We start from the raw sequence: 21,496 nt of genomic DNA, 5'->3' as shown, positions 1-21,496 counted from the left end.
GACAAATGCACTTCTAGAAGAATGGTCAAAAATCCCCATAAACAAACTCCTAAACCTTGTGGTCAGCCTTATCAGAAGAGTTGAAGCTGTTCTAGCTGCAAAGGGTGGTCATATTAATTCCTATGGATTAGGAATGAGATGTCACTTAAGCTCATATGTGAGTGAAGGAAGGTGAGCGAAAAGTTTTTGAAATAGGCTATAGTGTATGATTCAGCATGGCAATAGGTTTCTGATCCTCCTATTTTGCTAAAGTGGATATTAATTAATATTATATTAATATTGATGAAATGTTAATGACTGTACAATATTAAGTGCCCAGAGGACATTTTATTTAGGAGAAAACACCATTATTTTTATGATTTATACAGTTATAAATTATTTAAAGGACAGTTTACGGATGGCAGCAAAATTAGATTCAGTGACGCTTTGCATTGCTTAATGGTTTTCTCCATTCGCTGTTGGCTAATTTTGGTTGCTTCTTGAGGGCAACCAACAAAGTCCTAATTCTGAATTGTTTTCAGGTATGCACATGGCTAGTGTTGTGCCAAATTCTGACTCCCCAGCGGAATATTAGGTCAAAAAGTGCATGTATCCAAGTTCAACAGGATTTTAATGGGGGAGTATAATTTTGGCAAAGCCACTGCAAAACCTTATAAACACTACAGTCATAGTACAATTAGGCTACATGCATCAAGAAAACAAATCTTAGTATCTCCAATTTCATTTTCACCCTGATGAGAGGATTAGTGTTCAGTTAGCTCTGTGAACAAGGCTGATGGCTGAATCTTCTTCATTATTCTCATTAGATATTCAGTTGTATTACTTGATTCTTCCATCTCATCATTTATCATAGAAGAGGCTGTGAACCTGTGCCAGCAGGCTAATTTAAACAGTCAAGCATGGCCCACCAGCATAACACTGAAGAAAAACTCCCTAAAAGCTAATGGAAGAAACCTATAAGGAAAAGAGGATCATAAGAGGAACCAGGCTGTGTATTTTGGAATGAAGGCCAGCGCAATGTTTTGGTGTTACTTTTTTAATTGCACAGCATTCCAATATTATTTAGTGATTACTTGTATACCACACTGGTACAATACACTGTGGGGGATCTCAGGAAACCTGGATTGCATCAGTGACTGACTTGTAACTAAGCACTGACATTCCCAGTCAATCAAGCTCTAGCAATCATGTGTAACCCTACAAATAAATACAGTGCTATGAAAGCATAAGAGCTTGGCACAGACATCTTCAGTCCACTTTCATCTGATCCTCTGTTCTTGAACTTTCTTGGTGAGAAAAGATTAAGGCCTTTAGCACCTTCACCCTATCCTGGTCAGTGTGGGTTTCCAGCTCATGGATTGGCACCTGGGGGGGGGGGGGGGGGGGGGTGGACGACGATGACAGATGGTTTTAATAAAAAACCTGAGCTCGGTCACATGTACAATGTATCAGAGGTACAGCTTCACAAAATAAGTGCTACCATGATTTATTGCCTCCTTCATAGTCAAACTAGGATTGCTACACCCAAGAGGGACAATTGTGATGAAAAGCCTATACCACAAGTGGCTTTTTACTTTTCAGTGGAGATGCAAATAACAACCTGACACAGAAATATAACAAATGTGACTTAACAGATTATATAATTTTCTATAAAATGTAGAATGCACTGACTTCTAGGCTACATTGACATCTAGGTAATATTGATATCTAGGTTACATTGATGTCTCCTAATTATTCTTTAGTAGTAACCACAGTAGCATAAAGAGAAACAGAAAAATAAACTGAAAAATATCATCCAACTCCAAAACAAATTAAGAACTGATAACCAACAAACAAAAAAGCCTGAACTGGATGGGCCTGCTATGAATTCATTTCTAAAGACCTTTTCAACTGACTTATACAAATAAAACAGGAGCTAGCATTATACTTAAACACCTCAAAATCCTCCATGATGTTGGAGACACTGGGTCCCTTTTAATTAAAGATTCTCCAGTAATCTACAGACGTCTGTCACTCAACTGCTTCATAAATATTGTGAACCTCCCTCATTCTCCTGAGCTGAGACCCTCTTTAGGAAAGGCTGTCCCTTAAGCCTTCTAGCTGATGGACATTTAGGGTAAGGTGCTGCACTTGCTTTCAAAGGGTAAAGGCTCACCAGAACAGGTTCGTAACCCAGTATCTTGAGGTGGCGTATTTTGAGGGCGAGGCTACCACGAGGGCGGGTTGTACCAAAGCAAAAAGACAATGGGGGAGCACAGAGCAGTGCAATCCTGGAATAACAAACACTGACAATGGTACATTCTACTTTTAAGGGTACACTCCAAGATGTCATGGTTAAGAATATCTATTCTAGACATATGTTAATGGCCACATTGCATCATAATTGCATAATACTAACAATAATAACAATAATAAATAGTGCATTTCATTTATGCATTAATTAACTTGCAGTAAACATTGATTTAATGTACTTTATAGCCCCTGGTGAAGTTACCTCTGGGGTTTTTCTGAGGTTTTGAAGCACTTTTCAGAATGGCTACAGACATCCTCTGCTTCAGGAGACAAAGTGATCACACAGTCTGGAACAGAACCAAGTCCAACATTCCACTTGTCAATACTGAACTGCAACATAGTTTTGTTGCTACACTATATTGCCAAAAGTATTCGCTCACCCATCCAAATTATCGGAATCAAGCATACCAAGACATTTTGGACAATTCCATGCACCACTGCACATGGACATGGATGACAGAGTCTGGTGTGGATGAACAAGCCTGCACAGAGTCCTGACCTCAACCTGATAGAACACCTTTGGGATTAATTCGAGCGGAGACTGAGAGCCATGCCTTCTCGACCAACATCAGTATGTGACCTCACAAATGCGCTTCTGGAAGAATGGTCAAAAATCCCCATAAACACACTCAACCCTTGTGGACAGCCTTCCTAGAAGAGATGAAGCTGTTCTAGCTGCAAAGGGTGGACCAACTTTGAACCCTATGGTTTAGGAATGGGATGTCATATGTGAGTCAAAGAAGGTGAGCAAATACTTTTGGAAATATAGTGTATCTAGAACCCTGAAACTCCTGGTAAGTTTAGATAATTTGCAAATGATCATGAAAAAATTGACCTGAACTTACAGAAGGAATAAAAATGTTATATATAACGTTACGGTAATTGTCAAAATGAACCTTACCGATGAAATGCATTCCCTCTACTAGCACGGAGTCCTGCAGGGCTGCATCCCCTACCAGGCTCCTCAGAGTGTTGAGTAGGCCAAGGTTGACAGGGCCGTGGTGTGGGGACAGGATGCTGGGGAAGTCTGGCACAGGAGCGAGGGAGGGAGGGAGTGCAGGGCCATCCAGCCGCAAGCACAGACTGAGCATGTGCAGCTTCCGTTCCACTCCTGTAGAAGACTGACCATCTACGGGTTACAACAGTGGCAATCAGCCACAGCATGGCTCAAGGTTAACGAGATGTTCAGGGAGCCTTGCAAGTTTGTGTGGCCCAGGAAGAGACATGGTTCTTCTTTCCTTTATAAGTCTGAAGAAGCAGTTTAGTCCATGAGCAGCTAGCAATGGTCCAACATGCTATCTATATGTGACTGAGCCATGAACTGTCTCATTCAAACCTCATGTTTGCTGTGCTGTGGAGGTGGACCAAAGGTTGTCCACTGAATTAAAGTTCACTATAGTGGGCAAGTCACATATCCTGATTTAGCCTCTTTTGGAGCACTAGCAGTCTAGCACAGAATGCAAACACCGTTTGTCATACCTTACAAATGACGCTTGTAATTTCCAAGTTTTAATTACATATGTGGAGGTGGACAGACCTCTGTGGAGCAGCTCCTCCAGACGCTGGTCCTGAAGCAGCTCCTGCAGAGGAGCGTGGGGGAAGTGATCCAGCACGCTCAGGCAGCTGACGGCTTTCAGCAGGTCCCCACTGCTCATATCGGGAAGGTAGGACTCAAGCATGTGGGTCACGTTAGCCAAGAACCTGGACAGAGAAAGAGAGAAAGACCAGGAAGTCAAAGGCAGAATCAGCACTGCAATGCCTTAATCAGCCTAGACATCAGGTCATTAAGGGCGTACTCACACTAGGCACGGTTTGCTGGTTCCGTGCTGGGGCCCGGTTATCCCCCCTCCCCACTCCCCCTCCGGCCTGCACTCACACTGGCTTCATCAACCGCGCCCGAGCACGCTTACGTCATCACAACGCCACTTTATTTGGAATAAAAGCGTGCTCGCACAACACTATGGAGTTCATGATTCTCTTTTTATTGTATTTTTGGAGTCGTTTTTGGAGTGCAGAAACACGGTGCAAGCACAGATTTATTGATAATTTAAAACAACGATTGTCTGCTAATCGCTTTGCCGCTATGACTGTTTAACGTGAGCGTCGCATCACTGACGTCATGTTTGAGTTCCAGCGAAATGAACCAATCAGACGAGGCACCAAGCGGGCCCGGGCATGGATAGCGCTCACACTAGAAGCGAACCGTGCCCGAGTCCACATGAATCGTGCCCTGGCCCACCTCTTCAAGCGGGCCTGAGCACGGTTAACTGATACGGGCCCGGGGACGGTTGGAGCGCTCACACTAGCCAAACGAACAGTGCTTCGGCAGGGAACCGTGCCCGGGCCCGGATCACAGAGCCTAGTGTGAGTACGCCCTAAGACGTATGCAGCTACCGTCACTGGTCACATGTGCACATGCACATTTTGCTGGTGCATTTTGTAATGCAGTAGCAATAAGCCACAGACACAGTGTGGAAGAGTGGCAACGGTACCGTGTTGGTATTTAGTACAAAACTGTGGAACAGGTCTGGGTGAATGTGTCAGACCTACTCTTGCCGATTGCCTTTCAGGTCATGGTTGAGAGAGGAGTAGGTCTTCAGGATGCTGAGAAGGTCTCTGAGTGCGAGGCTGTCTGGATTCTGAATGAGTCTCTCCGCAAACGCATCAAGCAGGGAGACAGGGCAGAACCCAAGACCTTCAAATTCCAACAGTAACAATATCACCTGCAAACCAGTAATATTGGGCATTATCAGAGTCAATAGAGGTACAATAGAGTCAATGTGATGCTGTTTTTTTTTAACACTGTAAAAACTTTCTAAACTGAACAATCGCAACGTCATTAAATAATGATATAATTCTGTCCACATTTTCAGTGCATCATAGTATAAAGAAATATTAATATTATATATGCATTTAGTATAAAGAAATATTAAGAAACATTATATATACTGTAAACAGTATAAATGTATTGTGCTGAACTGAGTTACGTATATCAGTCCTGTGAACTGCCCACCCCTGAACTAGAGGGATGGAAACATCTGACCTCTTTGTTGGTCCACATGTTAAGTGTGTTGACCAGGTAGTCGGAGATGGAGGAGAAGAAAAAAAAGTTCCTGTAGCCCAGTTCACGGTAGGACTTCAGCCACACTATGAGTTTGGTAAAGGGGACACTGTGCACCTTTTCTGGTAGGGAGAGAAGAAGCCATTACAGATGATTTGTTGACGAAACCCAGTAGTGTCAAATACTGAAAATGTATCATGTGAACAAAGTATCATATTTAAAGTATCATCTCATCATCTTGACATATTGCCCAATTCTACTGCTGAATTCATTTCACAAACCAGTTATCAAAGTTCTACACAACTTTCTAACACCACTACGGACCAGTTTTCCAGACTTTCCTAAATGTTAAGCTTAGTCTTGAAGTAGACTCCAGTGGCAATCGTGATGGTTCTTCAACTCCCTGGTAGTCTAGTTTCAGATGGCATGAACACTAGGTAATTAGGGTAAAGGCTTCCTTTACCAGCCAACTTCCTACTGCAGAAATCCAGCAGTGGCTTGGAATTCAAGTGCATAATGGCCAAGGTGGTCAGCATGTACTCTGCGTTGGCCTGAGTGAACTTCTCTACCATTGACAGGGCCTTTGCCTGGAGGAAACAGGAAGAGCTGATAAACAAAGAGATCTATATAATACATTAACCCTACAGCTCATTTTCCCAATATTTATACATAAACTTTGAGCACAAATCTTTAATCATATAAAGAACCACAAGATGGTTATCAAACCTCCAGCTTCTTCTTTAAAGCTGGTGAAGCATTTTTCCCCAACAGACGCATCGTGGTCTGTAGAAGCATCACATTCTGGATAGCTGGAAACCGATCTTCAAGCAGCAACCTTCAAACACAGAGGGCATGTTGATGAACACAGACCCAGCACAGTTTCAACCATTAGGCAGCACAGTTTCAACCATTCTGATCCAGTCATACTTCAACCCCTGCTTAAGCGCATCTGTGTTCTTGTCGCTATCCAACTCTTCGAGACAGGTGGCCAAAATGGAGATAGACTTCTCATCGAACTGATTCAGTCTTTCCTGCAGAGAAAAAAAGAGCACATTCAGCCAAGTGAGTAAACACTTTCAAGCCAGCACTCAAATATCAGTCGAGTGGAGGAAAAAGGATCAAAATGGGCCACCTGTACAACGCGCAGCACGGTCTGCACAACAAGACTGCGCTGAGAAACTCCAAGCTTGATAAGAGCCAGCAGAGTGTAGGACAGGTCGGTGGAAGCCATGTGAGGGGCCTCCATCCTGGCCCTGTGGCACAGGCGCTCAAAGGCCGGGTGCTCGGACACCAGCTTGAGCTCACAACTCCGCTCCTCCCTCGACATCTTCTTGGTCGTATTCCACATCCTCGTCATGCTGATGCTGACAAGCCTATGAGTTGGTGTGTATCTGTCCACTAAGTCCAAGACATCGCAAGGCAAGAGACATTCCTGGAGCTTAGTATGGAAAGGCACACTGACATCCGCTTCTCCAGGGGTGTCTCTGTTTCTTCCAGCAATGAAAGTAGGAGCTTGGAAACGAGACTGATTATTCACATGTTCATTAAAACTTGACGCCTGAGCTTCTCCTTGACAGAACTGTCTTACATTGGTTAATGCATGTCCTTGTAATTTGTGCTGTAAACAATATCTTGTACAATTGTCTCTGCAGGCATGAGTGGCTGGCTTGATTTGTGAATGTGGACTGCACGGTTTCCAAAGTGATATAAACCTGCTTAAGAAGATGGTCCGTGTTAACATCTTTTCACCCTTCTTCAATACATTCATGTTATCACTATACAAAAAAAAAGGTTTAACCACACTCCAAACACAGAACCTAGAAATAAAGAGCAAAAGGTTTTCAGTGCATCTCATTTCAAAAGTATTTATAATATTGTAGTATTTATAATATGACAAAACATTTTTTTAAAGTCTATTTTTTATACATCATGTCCACAGGAGCACAAACCAATACTGCAAGAGACATAACTTGTATAGGTATTTTTATTTTTATATAAAGACGTCTTTCAATTTTCCTTGGCATGAGACAGAAAATAAGAATGAAACTATTGGGAAGTTCCCAAAACGCTAGCCAACATAAAAATGCCAGCGGACACCAGGCCTTACCCATCTAAGTGAACATCTTCGAGATGTACCCTAGTGGTGCAGGAGTGGGGCACTCACCCCAGCTCAGCTTCATACTTTACTATAAAACTCCATAACGTTGTTGTTGTTGTTTACTGACCACAGATCCCTCTCTACCACTCTCTACCCTCTCTAGTTGTGAATCCTCGGCCGATGTTAACTCGGTTAAATTGAATTAGTCGATCCGTTCAGCTTGACTTTTCTTTTCATGTTTTTAACAATTCGATTATATATTGAACTCAAGTGTTTGCTGACATTGATCGCTTGCTGACTAGCTAGCCTAGCTAGCTTAAATCACTTCTGTCAGTTCGTTAAACGGCGAAAAATCTGAGTTGCCAGGCAATACGGAAGTATTTATTGGTTTAAAACTCACAACGATTCAGTTCAAGTCTGACGTCTGTTAGCTATAATTCCCCAACTTACAGAAAAGTCGTCCCGTTCAGTCATTCAGCCCATTTCACGTACATGTACGTCTTTCTGGGCGCAGCCATGTTGTGTAGCGTCCGGCTTCATCATAGACAGAGATAATAATGTTCCGTCTTAAAGCTCTTCAATATTTAATGTTTTCTTAAATATTTCAGTATAACTCTAAATGTACTTTCGCATTAAATATGCAGTGTATTAACATGTGCATCCTGGTATTTTAAATACAACTAGTGCTTCATGGTAAAAAAAAAAATGCTTCTAGCCGATCACGTTTTATGTAACACCAGCAGTTGCCTAGTAACTAGGATAAACTACGACAATATGGCCAAGTTTGTTCTAGCAGGTACGAAATGAATAGTAGCTTGAATAAATGTATGCGTATTCACCTGTAGTTTGAATGTCTTGTCTTTTCTGAGTTTCTCCTGAATAGGGAAGTCGGATTGTCCCTACTATGCTAAGGCCGAGCTTCTGGCAGACTTACTTCAAAAAATCCTGCCAGACTTCCGCATCCACAAAATCTGTCTGCACCCCAGTGACTGGAAGGTAGACCATGTTCCCACGGCCAAAGACTGATGAGCTGCTGTCTCTGGTGACTGTTAAAAAAAATTATGTGTATTTACTCTGTTTATTCCAGAGCTGGCTTGAACACATTTGTTCATCAAAGGGCTGGAAACATGAGAAATGTCCTATAGTGTGGAGGGAACTGATCGATCGTGGGGGCAAGGGGATGCTTCTCGGGGGTTTCAATGATTTTCTTGAGCATGTTCAGGTAAACACACCTGAAGGTTAAAAATGGTTCTAGTTATTAAACCTTCACAAAATCTATATCAAGTCAAGTCAAGTCAAGTCAAGATAACTTTATTGTCAAAAATCTATGTAACAAGGTTAACACAGAAGTTTGAAATTGCGTTTGGCCAGTTCCAATGTGCAGTTTAGCAACATATATTGATAATCACTCACTAACTCACTTACACACACACATACACACACAAGCAGTGCAAATTAACATACTGTTACAGAATATTAACATAGTAATACACACACACACGCACACACACACACACACACACTCACATACACACACACACACACAGTGTGCAGTAAAAAAACAAAGGCTAGACACACACACACACACACACACACACACACACAGTATGCAGTAAAAGGGCTAAAATACTAGACAATAGGTAGGTATACATACATACACATAGCAGCAGAAAGGACAGTCAGTGGTCAAGTAGTTGGATGTAATATGTAAGGTGCAAGGGTAAAGTGCAAGGTGCATGATGAAATAAATGGAATGATTATGAGTAACTTTGGAATGTTTATGTAGTTCTCATCAGTGTGTTGATGAGTCTGATGGCTTGTGGAAAGAAGCTGTTTCCCAGTCTGGTGGTACGGGACCGTACGCTACGGTAGCGCTTCCCTGATGGGAGTATTGAAAACAGTTTGTGTGCTGGGTGTGTTGGATCTTTAGTGATGTTCATTGCTCTCCTGAAGCAGTGTGAGGTGTACAGATCCTTGATGGCTGGTAAGGGTGATCTGATGATCTTTTCTGCAGTCCTCACCACCCTCTGTAGTGCCTTCTTGTCTGCAGATAGACAGCTGCCATGCCAGACAGAGAGGTTGCTGGTCAGGATGCTTTCAATAGCACCCCTGTAGAAGGTGGTGAGTGCGGATGTGGGCAGGTCGGCCCTTCTCATCCTCCGCAGGAAGTGGAGTCGTGTCTGTGCTTTCTTGACCAGGGCGGTGGTGTTTGTAGACCATGTGAGATCATCTGTGATGTGCACTCCCAGGAACTTTGTGCTTTTCACAGATTCCACAGCACTGCCATTTATGATGAGTGGGATGTGTGTTTGTTGTTTTTTCCTAAAGTCCACAGTTATTTCTTTTGTTTTGTTGACGTTGAGAAGCAGGTTGTTCTTCTCACACCAGTTAATGAGTTGCTGTACCTCCTCTCTGTATGCTGAGTCATCGTTGTCAGTGATGAGACCCACCACTGTTGTGTCGTCGGCAAATTTGATGATGTGATTTGTATCAAATCTGGCACAGCAGTCGTGGGTCATCAGCGTGAACAGCAGGGGAGATAGCACACATCCTTGCGGGACCCCGGTGTTTATGATGGTGGTCGCTGAGGAGTTATTTCCAACTCTGAAAGTCCAGCAGCCAGTTGCACAGTGAGGTGCTGATACCTATTTGACTTAGCTTGTTCACTAGGTGTTGGGGGATGACAGTGTTGAACGCAGAGCTGAAGTCAATGAACAGCAGCCGTGCATGACTGTTTTTGTTCTCCAGATGAGCCAGGCATAGATGGAGTGCTGTTGCTATAGCATCATCAGTGGAGCGCCCGGGGCGATAAGCAAATTGATATGGGTCCAGAGTAGTGGGGATGGTGGATGTTAAGTGGGCCTTTACAAGTCTTTCAAAGCACTTCATCACGATGGAAGTGAGTGCTATGGGTCTGTAGTCATTAAGTGATGATATTGGTGACTTTTTAGGTAGTGGTACAATGGTTGTAGCTTTGAAGCTTGCTGGTATGATGGCTTTGTTCAGAGAGATGTTGAATATGTCTGTGAGGACGTCGGTGAGTGAGTCAGCACAGTCTCTGAGCACACGCCCAGGTATGTTGTCTGGGCCTGCAGCTTTCCTGGGGTTCACCTTGAGGAGGGTCTTCCTCACGTCCGTTGGGTCCAGTTGGAGTGTCGTGCTGTCTGTATTGAAGATGGCTTTAGTGGGTGTTGTGGTGTTATTTTCTTCAAACCGGCTGAAGAATGAGTTCAGTGAGTTGAGGAAGTCTGTGTTTTCCTCACATGGTGGGGGAGCTGGCTTGTAGTCTGTGACTGACTGGATGCCTTGCCACAAGCGTCTAGGGTCTTTCGTGTCTGTGAAGTGTGAGTTGATTTTTTGTCCATAAGCACGCTTGGCTGCTCTCACTCCCCGGTGTAGGTTGGCCCTGGCTGACTTGAGGGCCTCCTTGTCGCCGTACTTGAAAGCAGCGTTGCGTGCTATTAGGAGTTCACGCACCTCCCTGGTGAACCAGGGTTTTTCATTTGCTCTCACTGTAATGTCCTTTGTGATGGTTACATCTTCTATGCATTTTGTTATGTAACCGGTTACTGAGTCTGTGTATTCGGTGAGGTTGACGTCCTGGTTGGTGGTGGCCGCCTCCCTGAAAACAGACCAGTCTGTGTGTTCAAAACAGTCCTGTAGAGCTCCTGTGGAGCCCTCTGGCCAGACCCTGATCTGTTTCACAGCTGGTTTGCTTCTCGTCAACACAGGTCTGTAAGCTGGAATTAGCATGACAGAGAGATGGTCTGATGAACCCAGGTGGGGGTGGGGAACTGCTCTGAAAGCCTGTCTGATGTTGGTGTAGACTTGATCAAGTGTGTTCACCTCTTGTAGCAAAGTTTACATATTTGTGGTAGTGTGGCATTACTGTTTTTAAGTTGGCCTGATTAAAATCCCCAGCGATTAGACAGACCGAGTCCGGGTGTGTGATGTGTAGTGTACTCACAGACTGGTACAGAATGGAGAGCGCTTCTTTTGTGTTAGCGCTGGGCGGTATGTAAACAGCTGTGATGTTGACGGTGCTGAATTCTCTCGGAAGGTAGAATGGGCGACAGTTGAGAGTTAAAAACTCAATGTTCTCTGAGCAGTGGCTTGTGATGACAGTAACATTTGTACACCAGTTGTTATTTATGTAAATATCAAACAATACATTACTACAACTAAATAAGTAAATATATTATAAATAAATATATTATCAGTACCTACAGGCTTTAGAAAGTAGAACCAATTACTTGCTTCATGTAACATAATTCTATGCACCATTCTGACTGAAGATTTTCTAAGGCCTCTATATTTAGTTCTAAATCCCCTCCCCTGTGTATCAGGGATATTACGGTGTCAGTTCTGACATGGGGACGGACCTAATGATGAAGATCGCATCAGAGAATCTACGGACAACCGAGCTGTGTGCAGAGGAAGAAGAGCACAGACGTGACCTCCTCAAACCCTTTAACATCTGGATCTGCAGGTGAGACTCACATCTGGATCTACAGGTGAGATTTCACATCTGGATCTGCAGGTGAGAATGAGACGCACACTGCTTTGAAGGTGTTCAAGCCAGGCTATTCCATCAAAATTAACAAAAGGTAGAAGATAAAGTAGCCAAATTGGAGTGCTCCCCCACACATAATAGTAGATCATGTGGTTAGTCATGTGACCATCGGTGAGCCAATAAAACATGACCTACAACTGTTACAGTATATTAATGACAGAAAGACATTTAGTGTGTGTCTTATGTGCTTGTGCAGTGCTCTGAACCCTAGTTGCTGCACCCTGATACCCCTGCTGTTCTCCACTGGGCTGTTCAGAAATGTCCCCACCATTAGCCTGCATCTGTTGGACATGGATGGCACTGAAGAGTCTCTGCTGGCCCTCAAAATGGATGTGGAGGACCTGGCCCTGAGCCAACTGCATGAGGTCACCATCAGCTGTGATCTGAGCCAGGTGTTCCTCGCTGCCGACCTCATCATCTTCCTAGATGACGGGCCACCCACGCATGGTGGGCGAGAAGGACTCAGCAGTGAAGAGCTGCTGTTGACCAAGGTGGCAGAGCGGTACCGCCTGTACGGGCAGCTCATGGAGGACAGCGCACACCCTGGTGTCCGAGCAGTTGTAGCAGGGAGAGTGTGTGTCAACCTGAAGTGCTCACTGCTGATCGAGAACGCATCCTCCATCACTCCCGCACACATTGTGGCCGTGGCGACACAGCTGGAGGGTGAGGCGAAGGCTCAGCTAGCAGAGAAGCTGGCAGTGAGGAGCCCTGGTGAGTGTCCGCTTAAAGGAAAGAAATTAACTACTGATTTTTATCACTTGCCTTTGGGGTCTGCGTCTCACACACTTCAATAGCCTGAAACATAGAACAGGTAACATTCACAGGACAGGTAACATTTATAGGACAGGTAACTTTCACAGAACATGTAACATTCATAAGACAGGTAACGTTAACAGGACAGGTAACATTCACAGGATACAGTTACATTCAGTTAGTCGCAGGACATAAATAAATTGTTTTGAAAAATATCCTGGAGTGTGACTCCTGTGTGTATGGCAGCATGACTGCCTTGTGTATGGCAGTTTGCTCTGTTTATAACAGTATGATTGCTCTGTTTATGGCAGTTTGACTGCAGTGTATATGGTAGTTGGTCTCAGGTACAGGTTTTTCTTTCTTATTCTTGTAAAATCACCAGACATTACTGACGTCATTGTTTGGGGTAACATTAGTGGTACCTTCCACGTTGACCTCCAGAAGGCAAAAGTGTTCAGACATAAGGGGGCCATCTGCGGACCTGCAGGTTTCTCTCGGCCGGTCCTGGAGATGGTTCATGATCGGTAAGTTCACAGTGAAGAAATGATCATTTCTGTCCCATTTAAAAACCCATTAAATCAGGTTGAATCTTTTGTGACCAGAAGCAAGAACATTTCCCATTTTAGTTTGGATTTATTACTGATATATGAATAAAAACAAGATTACTTTATAATTGTTTAATTGAAATTAATAATATGATTGTAATTTGTTATAATCTTTTTAATTAAAATTTTGTTCTCAGTGCAGTGCTGCATTTAGGGTATCTTGAAATTTATAATGCATTGCACAGATCTTAGGTAGGTGGACATAAACTGAATTGATTATATGAAAGTCTGGGTTTGGTTTCGATAGATTTCGATTGCATAAAAATTCGTTTTTATTTTGAAAAACTCCCTTGAAAAACTACCCTGAGTTGATGTTGAACAATGACTACTAAATTTGTATTGTTTTCTTATATATTTTTATATTAAAAAGAAAGGATATGAGTAACTGGCTTTGAAGGAAAGCATTGCTTTTACATTGACACCTTATTTAAGTGCTGATAGCATCCCCTTGTGAAGACCTTACCTACTGATTGCAAGCTACTTTTTAAGTGTGAGGCCAGAGAGGTGCAAAACATTAATAGTATTACGCTGTGTGTGAGGTAATATGTTTTAGTTTGCCATCCAGTGTCAGGTAGAGGAGAATGAGGTGCTATTCTGAGCCTTGTTTTCTCTCAGTTTCTCTCATTTTCTCTCAATTTTAGCTTCTGTGTTTCATCCTCATGGCCTTAGGGACATTTTTATTGCCAAAGTCAAATTAATTTATGTAGCTCTTTTTACAATATGCATTGTCACAATGCAGCTTTATGGATGTTATGAATATGAGCTCTGTGTGCAACTAGACAGCCAAAAATAATAATAATAAATACTACCATAAATCCAACAAACAGTTGGAAATGTCAAATTATCTCCTTGGTAAAAACTAACAAGCTGGATATATCCGACCAGTCCGACTCTGCCCACCTGGTTAGACCTGGTTAGATTCATAAGCACACTTTCCAAACCCACTGCTATAAGCCTTCCATATCTTTTAATCTTCATCCCAATAATCTTTGTCATCTTTGTTTGAAGAAAGTGGCTGAAGGATGATTTCCCCACTCTGGTGGCCTCTCGTCACAGCGCCATTGCCCTCAGGATTAAGAAGCCAGCAGCCATTTCAGCGAGTCGGAGCATTGTCTCTGTGCTGCATGCGTGGTATAACAGCCCCTCACCTCAGGAGATTTTCTCTCTGGGCGTGGTCAGTACAGGTAAACCTGCTTACACACATAAGCAAATGACAAACCAAGTGTGTCAACAGTTGTTGCTTAAAGTGCCATCAGGTAATACCTGATTTGCTTAAAGGGCACAATTTACCAGGAGTGGGGCTCAAACCCCTGATACTATGTATGTGTTTGAGCTTAAGTACAATGTTTAACTACTCAGCCATCAGTTAGCACTAAAGCCTTTCTCCATGAGAACCTGGTCATTGTCAGAGGCACAGACATGGTCCACCAAAGGCTAGGGCAATGCAAAGTCAAATTACTCCTTAATGTGTTTACACTGGGTGTTATTTGTTTACATTGGGTTTTATGTGTTTGCCATGTAGCATTGGCGGTACATTATTACATTTTGTATAGAGGCAAAAATTGTGCACTTTGCCTGTGACAGGTCTTTTAAAATGTTGCTTTCAATTGACATATTTCTGTATTTCTTTTTTTGACAGTAGGTAGTAGGATGTCTGAATTTCTTTTAATATACTTAAAAAAGAATTAATTACAAACATGTCATTTAATTTGATCATCAAATCTTTGGTGTTTCTCATAAGTTAGTTGTATTATAGTCTGTCACTCAGTATATATTGATGAGCATGTATATCTTCATCTGTCTGAAAGAGTAACATTGTAATATTTTTGCCTTTCACGAGAACATCATTTCTAGACACACTCACTTAAATCGAGCACTTAAATAACATTTTAGGTGTCAACTTTCAGTTTGTGGTAACACCTACCAGGAGTGGGGTTCGAACCCACGAGGACATGTGTCCATTGGATCTTAAGTCCAACGCCTTAACCACTCGGCCATCCTGGTACTTTAGTGCCTCCTTCTGATCAGCTAGAGGAGTGTATGTATACACTTCTTTATAAACTTCCTATTTAATAATGTACTCATGATATATTTTGGCTGTACTCAGAGACAGCACCTGGGTCATTCCACCGAATGGGTGCCATTTGCATGTTGGAACTCTTCCAAATGAAACTTAATTTTGTATCTTTTTTTAAGTCTGGATCTAATAACACATATATTTAACTATTCAAAACATGTATTGTTCAATCTCAGACATCTGTATTTTATTTTTTACAAGGTTTCTAACCTGAAGATGGTTACATTTTTCTCAGTCCTGTTACCAAAACTTGTGTGACATTTAAAAAGCCTGTTTAAAAGAATGCCAGCTAATTTCTTCGATTTTCCCTCAAGAAAGTGTTTATTTTAAAGAAATGGTTGACTACATGTTCAAATAATTTATATTTATGACTAAAACATCACTATATATGCACACATGTTATATTTTTGGAAAAGATGCAAAGCCATTTTTATCTTTTCAAGAAGACTCAAACCTAAAATTAATATTTTTTTATATCATGTAATTTATTAAACAAATAGATAAATGATGGACCAAACATAATTGGAAAAAAGTGGTTTATCTTTTATATTTTTTTAAAGAATAATCAAGTAACAGGAATGAAGATTGGATAACAGGAATGAACACTGAGTAACAGGGACATGTGCCATGTGTGTGTGTGAACTTCTCTGGCCTTTTCTAAGACATCTTCTCTAATCTGGCCCAGAGTTCTTTTTTAATTTCCATATAGCGACCTGTGACTGGCCTCCGGGGTGGGATAATACACAAAACATCCTCAAAAAAGTACCAAAGCACGTCTTCACGTGCTGGCCAGAAAAACCTGTTGACCCCTATTTTTTTGCATGCAACGGATCTCAACATGTGTTTCACTTGTATCTATGATGATGCCCAGGTATAGGTCACTCTCGTACTTAACAACACACCATTTGCCAACAACTTCAGGACTTTGCCACTGAACTTCCATGGCTTCCAATGTCCGATGACTGAATTTGAAATGCTTTGCATTAAAGCAGTCACAGGTCAGGTTTTGTTTGGCTGTGCACATGCAGCTGACATCCCTGTATGTCAGTTCTCCTCGGGCTATGGTCACTGCCTGATGCATCCTCATGGTGGATGGTGTGATGGAGCTGCCCTCCACCACAAGTATGGACATTGGTTTCATGATATTCTAAATTAATAACCAATTGAAGACACATATGATTTATTGGTTGGATTTCCCGCCAAAAATACAGGAAGTGACATCACACCACTCTGGGGTAGGACTATAAAAGGCCTGATGTGAATTGTTTGGGAAGAGCAGGTAATGCTAAAAGTAGCGCAGGTCAGAGCAGGTAATGCTAAAAGTAGCAAGTATCTTGATGATTGAACTGACAATTGATTTGAGTCTTTTGTGAACTATCACATTTAGTTATTTTTGTATGTCTTAGGTTGTTCCTGTAAATAGTTTTCTTGCCTCTATATGGGGATTAAATAAACACCACTACTTCTTTGCATCCTAGTTGAACCAGACCCTGTGCCTTGTCTGCCGGTCACTCACAGATGAAATTGGTGGAACATCATTGGGCATCTCCAAAACATTCTAAAATGTGGTTGTTGCTAGGTAACACCATTTTATTGACAACTGAAGTCTAGTTCTGCTTGACATTTCTGCCTTCAATGTTTGCAACACTATGCACAACATTTTCACATTCCAACAAATATACACACTTGCCCTATAGCAGGCGTACTCAACTAAATTTGTCCGCGGTCCAATTTTGGCAGATACCTGTGACCCGAGGTCCGGTGCGGGCGGGGGTGGCGAACGTAAGTTGTTGGGGGGGATGGAGATGTTGGAGGCGAACGTAAGTTGTTGTGCGGGGGTGGCGAACGTAACACACGATCGTGACGGAGTGTTTTTTCAATAGCCCTGAAATAAATGCTACGGTTTTGTTTTGGTCCGTATCCAGTTAATCAGGACTGCGTTCGGGTCCGGATCCGGACCGCGGTCCGCCAGTTGAGTACCCCTGCCCTATAGCCTCCCTTGCACATTTTCTTGGGCACTTGATGCATTGCATAAACTGCATGTGGAAGTGGTTGGTTGTGGATGTCCAGCTTGTGCTGGTGATATCTGGGGACTGTGTGGAGGGGTGATGAGATGTTGTAGAGCATCTTTCCTGTCCTTGATTCTATGATATGTTTCCCTCCACTTTTTGCCTTGTCTGCGCTTTCCTCTATCACTTAGGTTATTGATTTTTTTCTTCCTGCCTGATTCTAGGTCTTCCCTGTATTTTTCTCGTTCCTTCTCTAAATATCTTTCTCTCCTCTCTGGGTCAGCATCACGTCAAGCACAATAGCATCGCTGCTTTTCTGCAGCACTTAGTGGTGGATTGGCACCCTGTGAGTATGGCATCCACATTGTGAAACTGAATCTAACTAATTTCATGTAAAACCTTTAAAAACACTAAATAGTATTACATAATGTATGTAATATTCGCAATAATAAATCAATAAACCAGAGGCCTCTACTCACTCCTGTTACAGGCACTCAGTAACAGGACTGAAAGTAACAGGACAGAGTTTTTAGCATAGAATTAGCAAAAACATGAAATATAGCTACATCGTGGCTTTAGTAATAGCATGAGGACAGTGAGCACATTCGAGTGATTTTCCCAAAATGTGTATTTTAAAAATAAACAAATTATATCTAAGAATTAATTTAGGTAACAGGACATCACATTAAGATTGATCTCCTCAGTCATAGTTACAATATGATCAAATTTACAGAAAAAGACAAGGAGAAAACTTACTTTTGGTCTTCCCATGACCTTCAAAAAATCCAACTGATGCAATTTCCTGTTGAACATGTGATGTGTGGAACTTTCCAAATTTTTCAGATGGGGTAATGTGATCTGGTAACAGGACTGAGTGAAAACCTAGGGACACAACTAAAATGTGTATTTTAACTTAAATATTCAGGATTTCTTATGAAAAAAAATATGTTTAAAGTATAGATGGGATATGGAGTCATACAACAATGCAAAAAAAAAATCTCTGTAGAATTTTAATAATGATATTCCATGGTAAAGTGTATAGTTAGAGAGTGGGGACATCTAACAAATGGTCTTTTTTCAGTGTTCTAGGTTGTTTTTATTAATGTTTTTAATTATATACCTTAAATTTGCCATTATGCCAATGTACAAGTCATTATGAATTATAATAAAATGTATTTTACAGTAATTGTTTGTGCCCATTTATACATGTAATTGCCTGGGGACGGAAATGGCACCGATTCGGCGGAATATACCACCTAGTCTCTAATATGAAGAGACTCACCATCTGGAAAAAGTTCACAGTTTGGAAGAATAACTTGCCCTAATCCTAATTTTCACCATTGCCTCCATCACAAAGCTCAAGGTCCCTACCCTCTTATATAGGTCTGTGCTTTGGTATCTCATCTCAGTTTTTCACTCCTCATTTCTGACCCATCTGGTTCTCCAGGGCTCTTCGGTGTTCCTGTGGGCCTGGTCTTCTCTGTGCCCGTCAGCATCTGCCATGGGACCTGGTCTGTGCGCTCTGACATTACCATCGACAGCGAGCTGAAGAGTAAACTGGATGTCGCTATTAACGAGCTCATGGTTGTGAGTACTTGGAAAAGACGCTAACAGTAAAAATCATTCATCAACACTAATGAGAACTCTCATAATTTTCTTAACTCTTAACTTTCTTTTGGTCTGCTAGGAGAAAGACACTGCAGATGGAATACGGAAGAACGATCCAGTAACCTGAAAGTGATATAAAACTGACCAGACAAAATGTCTAAGACTTTTTAAAGAAGCAGAAACTTCTAGGCATTTAAATACAATTTTGAACATTTCTTAAATATAAGTTACAATTCTTATATATAATTGTAATATGTGTTCATTCTTTTCTTTATGAAAATGTGAAACCCTTGCTGAGGTTTTGTATCCTACACTATGCAAGTGAATTGTTTCATTGGTTTACTTTATTTTGTGTCATTAATCATTAATGGAATAATTAATTTCCTGTTAATTTTCTCAGTTACTGTGTATTATCATTGATGGATAACAGTATACTGATACACTAGTATATGGAGAATAAGACGTTTCTTAATGTATGAACTTCACATGACAAAAAATTATTTTGTGTATGAGGTTCTTTTTTAGAGTTCTTTTTTAGATGCAGAAAGGTGCAAAGGTGAGCACAAAAGCCAGTGTAGAACTTGAACTGAGCTGACCAGTGTAGAGTGGATTCCATTTGTCAAAATCAAAGTCAACATTTTTTATCTAGCGCTTTTTACAACACATGTTCTCACAAAGCAGCCTTACAAGCACATGGGTACAGATCCCTAATGAGTAAGCCAGTGGAGACAGTGGCAAGGGAAAACTACCTAGGCAGGGATTAGGAAGAAACCTTGAGAGGACCAAGACTCAAAAGGGAACCCATCCTCCATTGGGTGGCCCAGCTAGTAGAAGCCCATACATATAATTCTATTTTTAGGCTGAACAGTCAGTCCCTCCAATGTGGATGTTGAGCCTCATGTAGGAGTTAGCATCAGCGTGTCCACTGGCAGCATTGGCACATCCACTGGCAAGCAAGACAATCTTCTAGGTGCTTTTATGGAATTGTCTTTGTAGAAGCATGTAACCTGGATACATAATATAGATTAACTATGTAAACATCAAATTAAACATCCGTGCATATGTTACACGTGCCAGTGATTAGCATGTGGCTCTGGCAGGTATAACTACAGGGAGGGGCCAGGAGGAGACCACAGTCATAAGGGTCACTGAGACATTGCTGTCCACCCAAATCATTATCACAACTAGAATGAATGCATGACGTGTATGGATGACAGCATCAACATCTCAGATTACCAGAAGACTCGATGACCGGGGGCCCCCAAGCTCCACACCTTCATATGTAGAATATTAACTGAAAGCTTGATTAAATATGTGAGTCTTAAATCTAGATTTAAAGATTGGAACTGTCAGAATCTCGGATTGGAGCTGGAAGACAATTCCATAACTGAAGGTTCTTACAGCAGATTTGTTCCCTAAAAGAACTCTAAAAGAGCATCAGAGTTGACAGAACAGCAGCCATAGTGCATCTGCAGATTGACAAGGTCTGAGATAGCATGACTAATTTTTCTCCTAATATTATCAATCTTACCATTAGAGAACTTTATGAAGTTATTACTGCTGGAATTAGGGATTTGATCTGGACATGATTCCTAGTTAGATTTGAGATTTGTTTTAAATAGGAATCTTGTTTTTGTTTTGTTATTAAAGGTGAAATGTATGACGATTTTGCTGTATCGAGGGCATGTTTATATTCAACAAGGCTGTTTTTCAATCATTTAGAATTTCACCATTTACGTTCCAGGATTCCAGAAATCCAAAAATCCCTTCAAAAACTCTGAGTAGAAACGTTGGGGGTGGGAAAGATTTTGTCTTGCTCCTTCAAAGCTTTTTTCTGGACTTTCAATTGTAAAGCTTTGTAAACATTTGCTGTATAATGTGTTGCATGAATAATTTAGTTAGCATGCTAGATATAAGGTTTACTGGTTTTCATTTTTCATTATAAACAGTTTCCATGGTGGTGGATGAGTCACATAACATTTAATTGCTTTTACTTAAAAGCATCATTGAACACTTTAATTTCATGTATTTTAGTTGATAAAGTGGATTCCCAATCCCTCCCTCCTTTGCTGAGATCTCCGTCTCAATTACAAGCCCCTCCCCCAAAAGAATAGATATAGTGGAGTAATAGAGTTTAATGTAGTAGAGTTTAGTAGTTTAGTAGAGTTTATTTGATATGCTCACAGAACTGAAAGGCTTTTTCTTTCTGACCTCCATGCATGTGTGTGTGTGTTTTTTTTGCAAAATTTGCACTTCTTGCACCATTGAAACCAACATTTGGCATTACCCCGAGTGACCAAAGGTTTGGCTATAGCAGCCCGGCCGTGTATATTGACCCTGTGGAGCTACCGACAGACAGTTTTGTTAGAAACAGGAGAGTTGAGGTGCACATTTAATTCTGCCATTATTTGGGCAGCCGT

The 21,496-nt window shown here is 41.6% G+C and overlaps 2 protein-coding genes and 1 non-coding gene across 6 annotated transcripts; 1 reads left to right on the top strand and 2 right to left on the bottom strand.

Moving 5' to 3' along the window:
- Positions 1-471: 471 nt before the first annotated feature.
- Positions 472-8,005, bottom strand: fastkd2 (FAST kinase domains 2). Its single transcript, XM_077023197.1, has 12 exons — positions 7,902-8,005; positions 6,486-7,170; positions 6,281-6,384; positions 6,080-6,188; positions 5,817-5,940; positions 5,336-5,475; positions 4,843-5,015; positions 3,830-3,993; positions 3,194-3,421; positions 2,495-2,579; positions 2,156-2,270; positions 472-1,365 (listed from the first exon to the last, which is right to left on the bottom strand). The coding sequence occupies exons 2-12, from the start codon at positions 7,119-7,121 to the stop codon at positions 1,249-1,251; spliced, it is 1,995 nt and encodes a 664-aa protein (XP_076879312.1). The 5' UTR covers positions 7,122-7,170; positions 7,902-8,005; the 3' UTR covers positions 472-1,248.
- Positions 8,006-8,191: 186 nt separating this feature from the next.
- Positions 8,192-20,987, top strand: mdh1b (malate dehydrogenase 1B, NAD (soluble)). Of its 4 annotated transcripts, none has more exons than XM_077023199.1 (9): positions 8,192-8,247; positions 8,335-8,447; positions 8,539-8,673; positions 11,798-11,940; positions 12,281-12,735; positions 13,160-13,301; positions 14,391-14,566; positions 18,916-19,055; positions 19,156-20,987. In XM_077023199.1, the coding sequence occupies exons 1-9, from the start codon at positions 8,226-8,228 to the stop codon at positions 19,201-19,203; spliced, it is 1,374 nt and encodes a 457-aa protein (XP_076879314.1). In that variant the 5' UTR covers positions 8,192-8,225; the 3' UTR covers positions 19,204-20,987. The 4 variants fall into 4 exon arrangements, with proteins under 4 accessions (XP_076879314.1, XP_076879315.1, XP_076879313.1 ...); XM_077023200.1 differs by having other exon boundaries at positions 12,221-12,735; positions 14,391-14,556; XM_077023198.1 differs by having other exon boundaries at positions 8,193-8,247; positions 12,221-12,735.
- On the bottom strand, positions 15,304-15,386 carry trnal-uaa (transfer RNA leucine (anticodon UAA)). Its single transcript has one exon. It is a non-coding gene; the product is annotated as a tRNA-Leu (tRNA).
- Positions 20,988-21,496: the final 509 nt, after the last annotated feature.

This window comes from Brachyhypopomus gauderio, chromosome 12, assembly GCF_052324685.1.
Source record: "Brachyhypopomus gauderio isolate BG-103 chromosome 12, BGAUD_0.2, whole genome shotgun sequence".
Classification (NCBI taxonomy): domain Eukaryota; kingdom Metazoa; phylum Chordata; class Actinopteri; order Gymnotiformes; family Hypopomidae; genus Brachyhypopomus; species Brachyhypopomus gauderio.
This window is presented reverse-complemented; position numbering and strand designations above follow the sequence as displayed.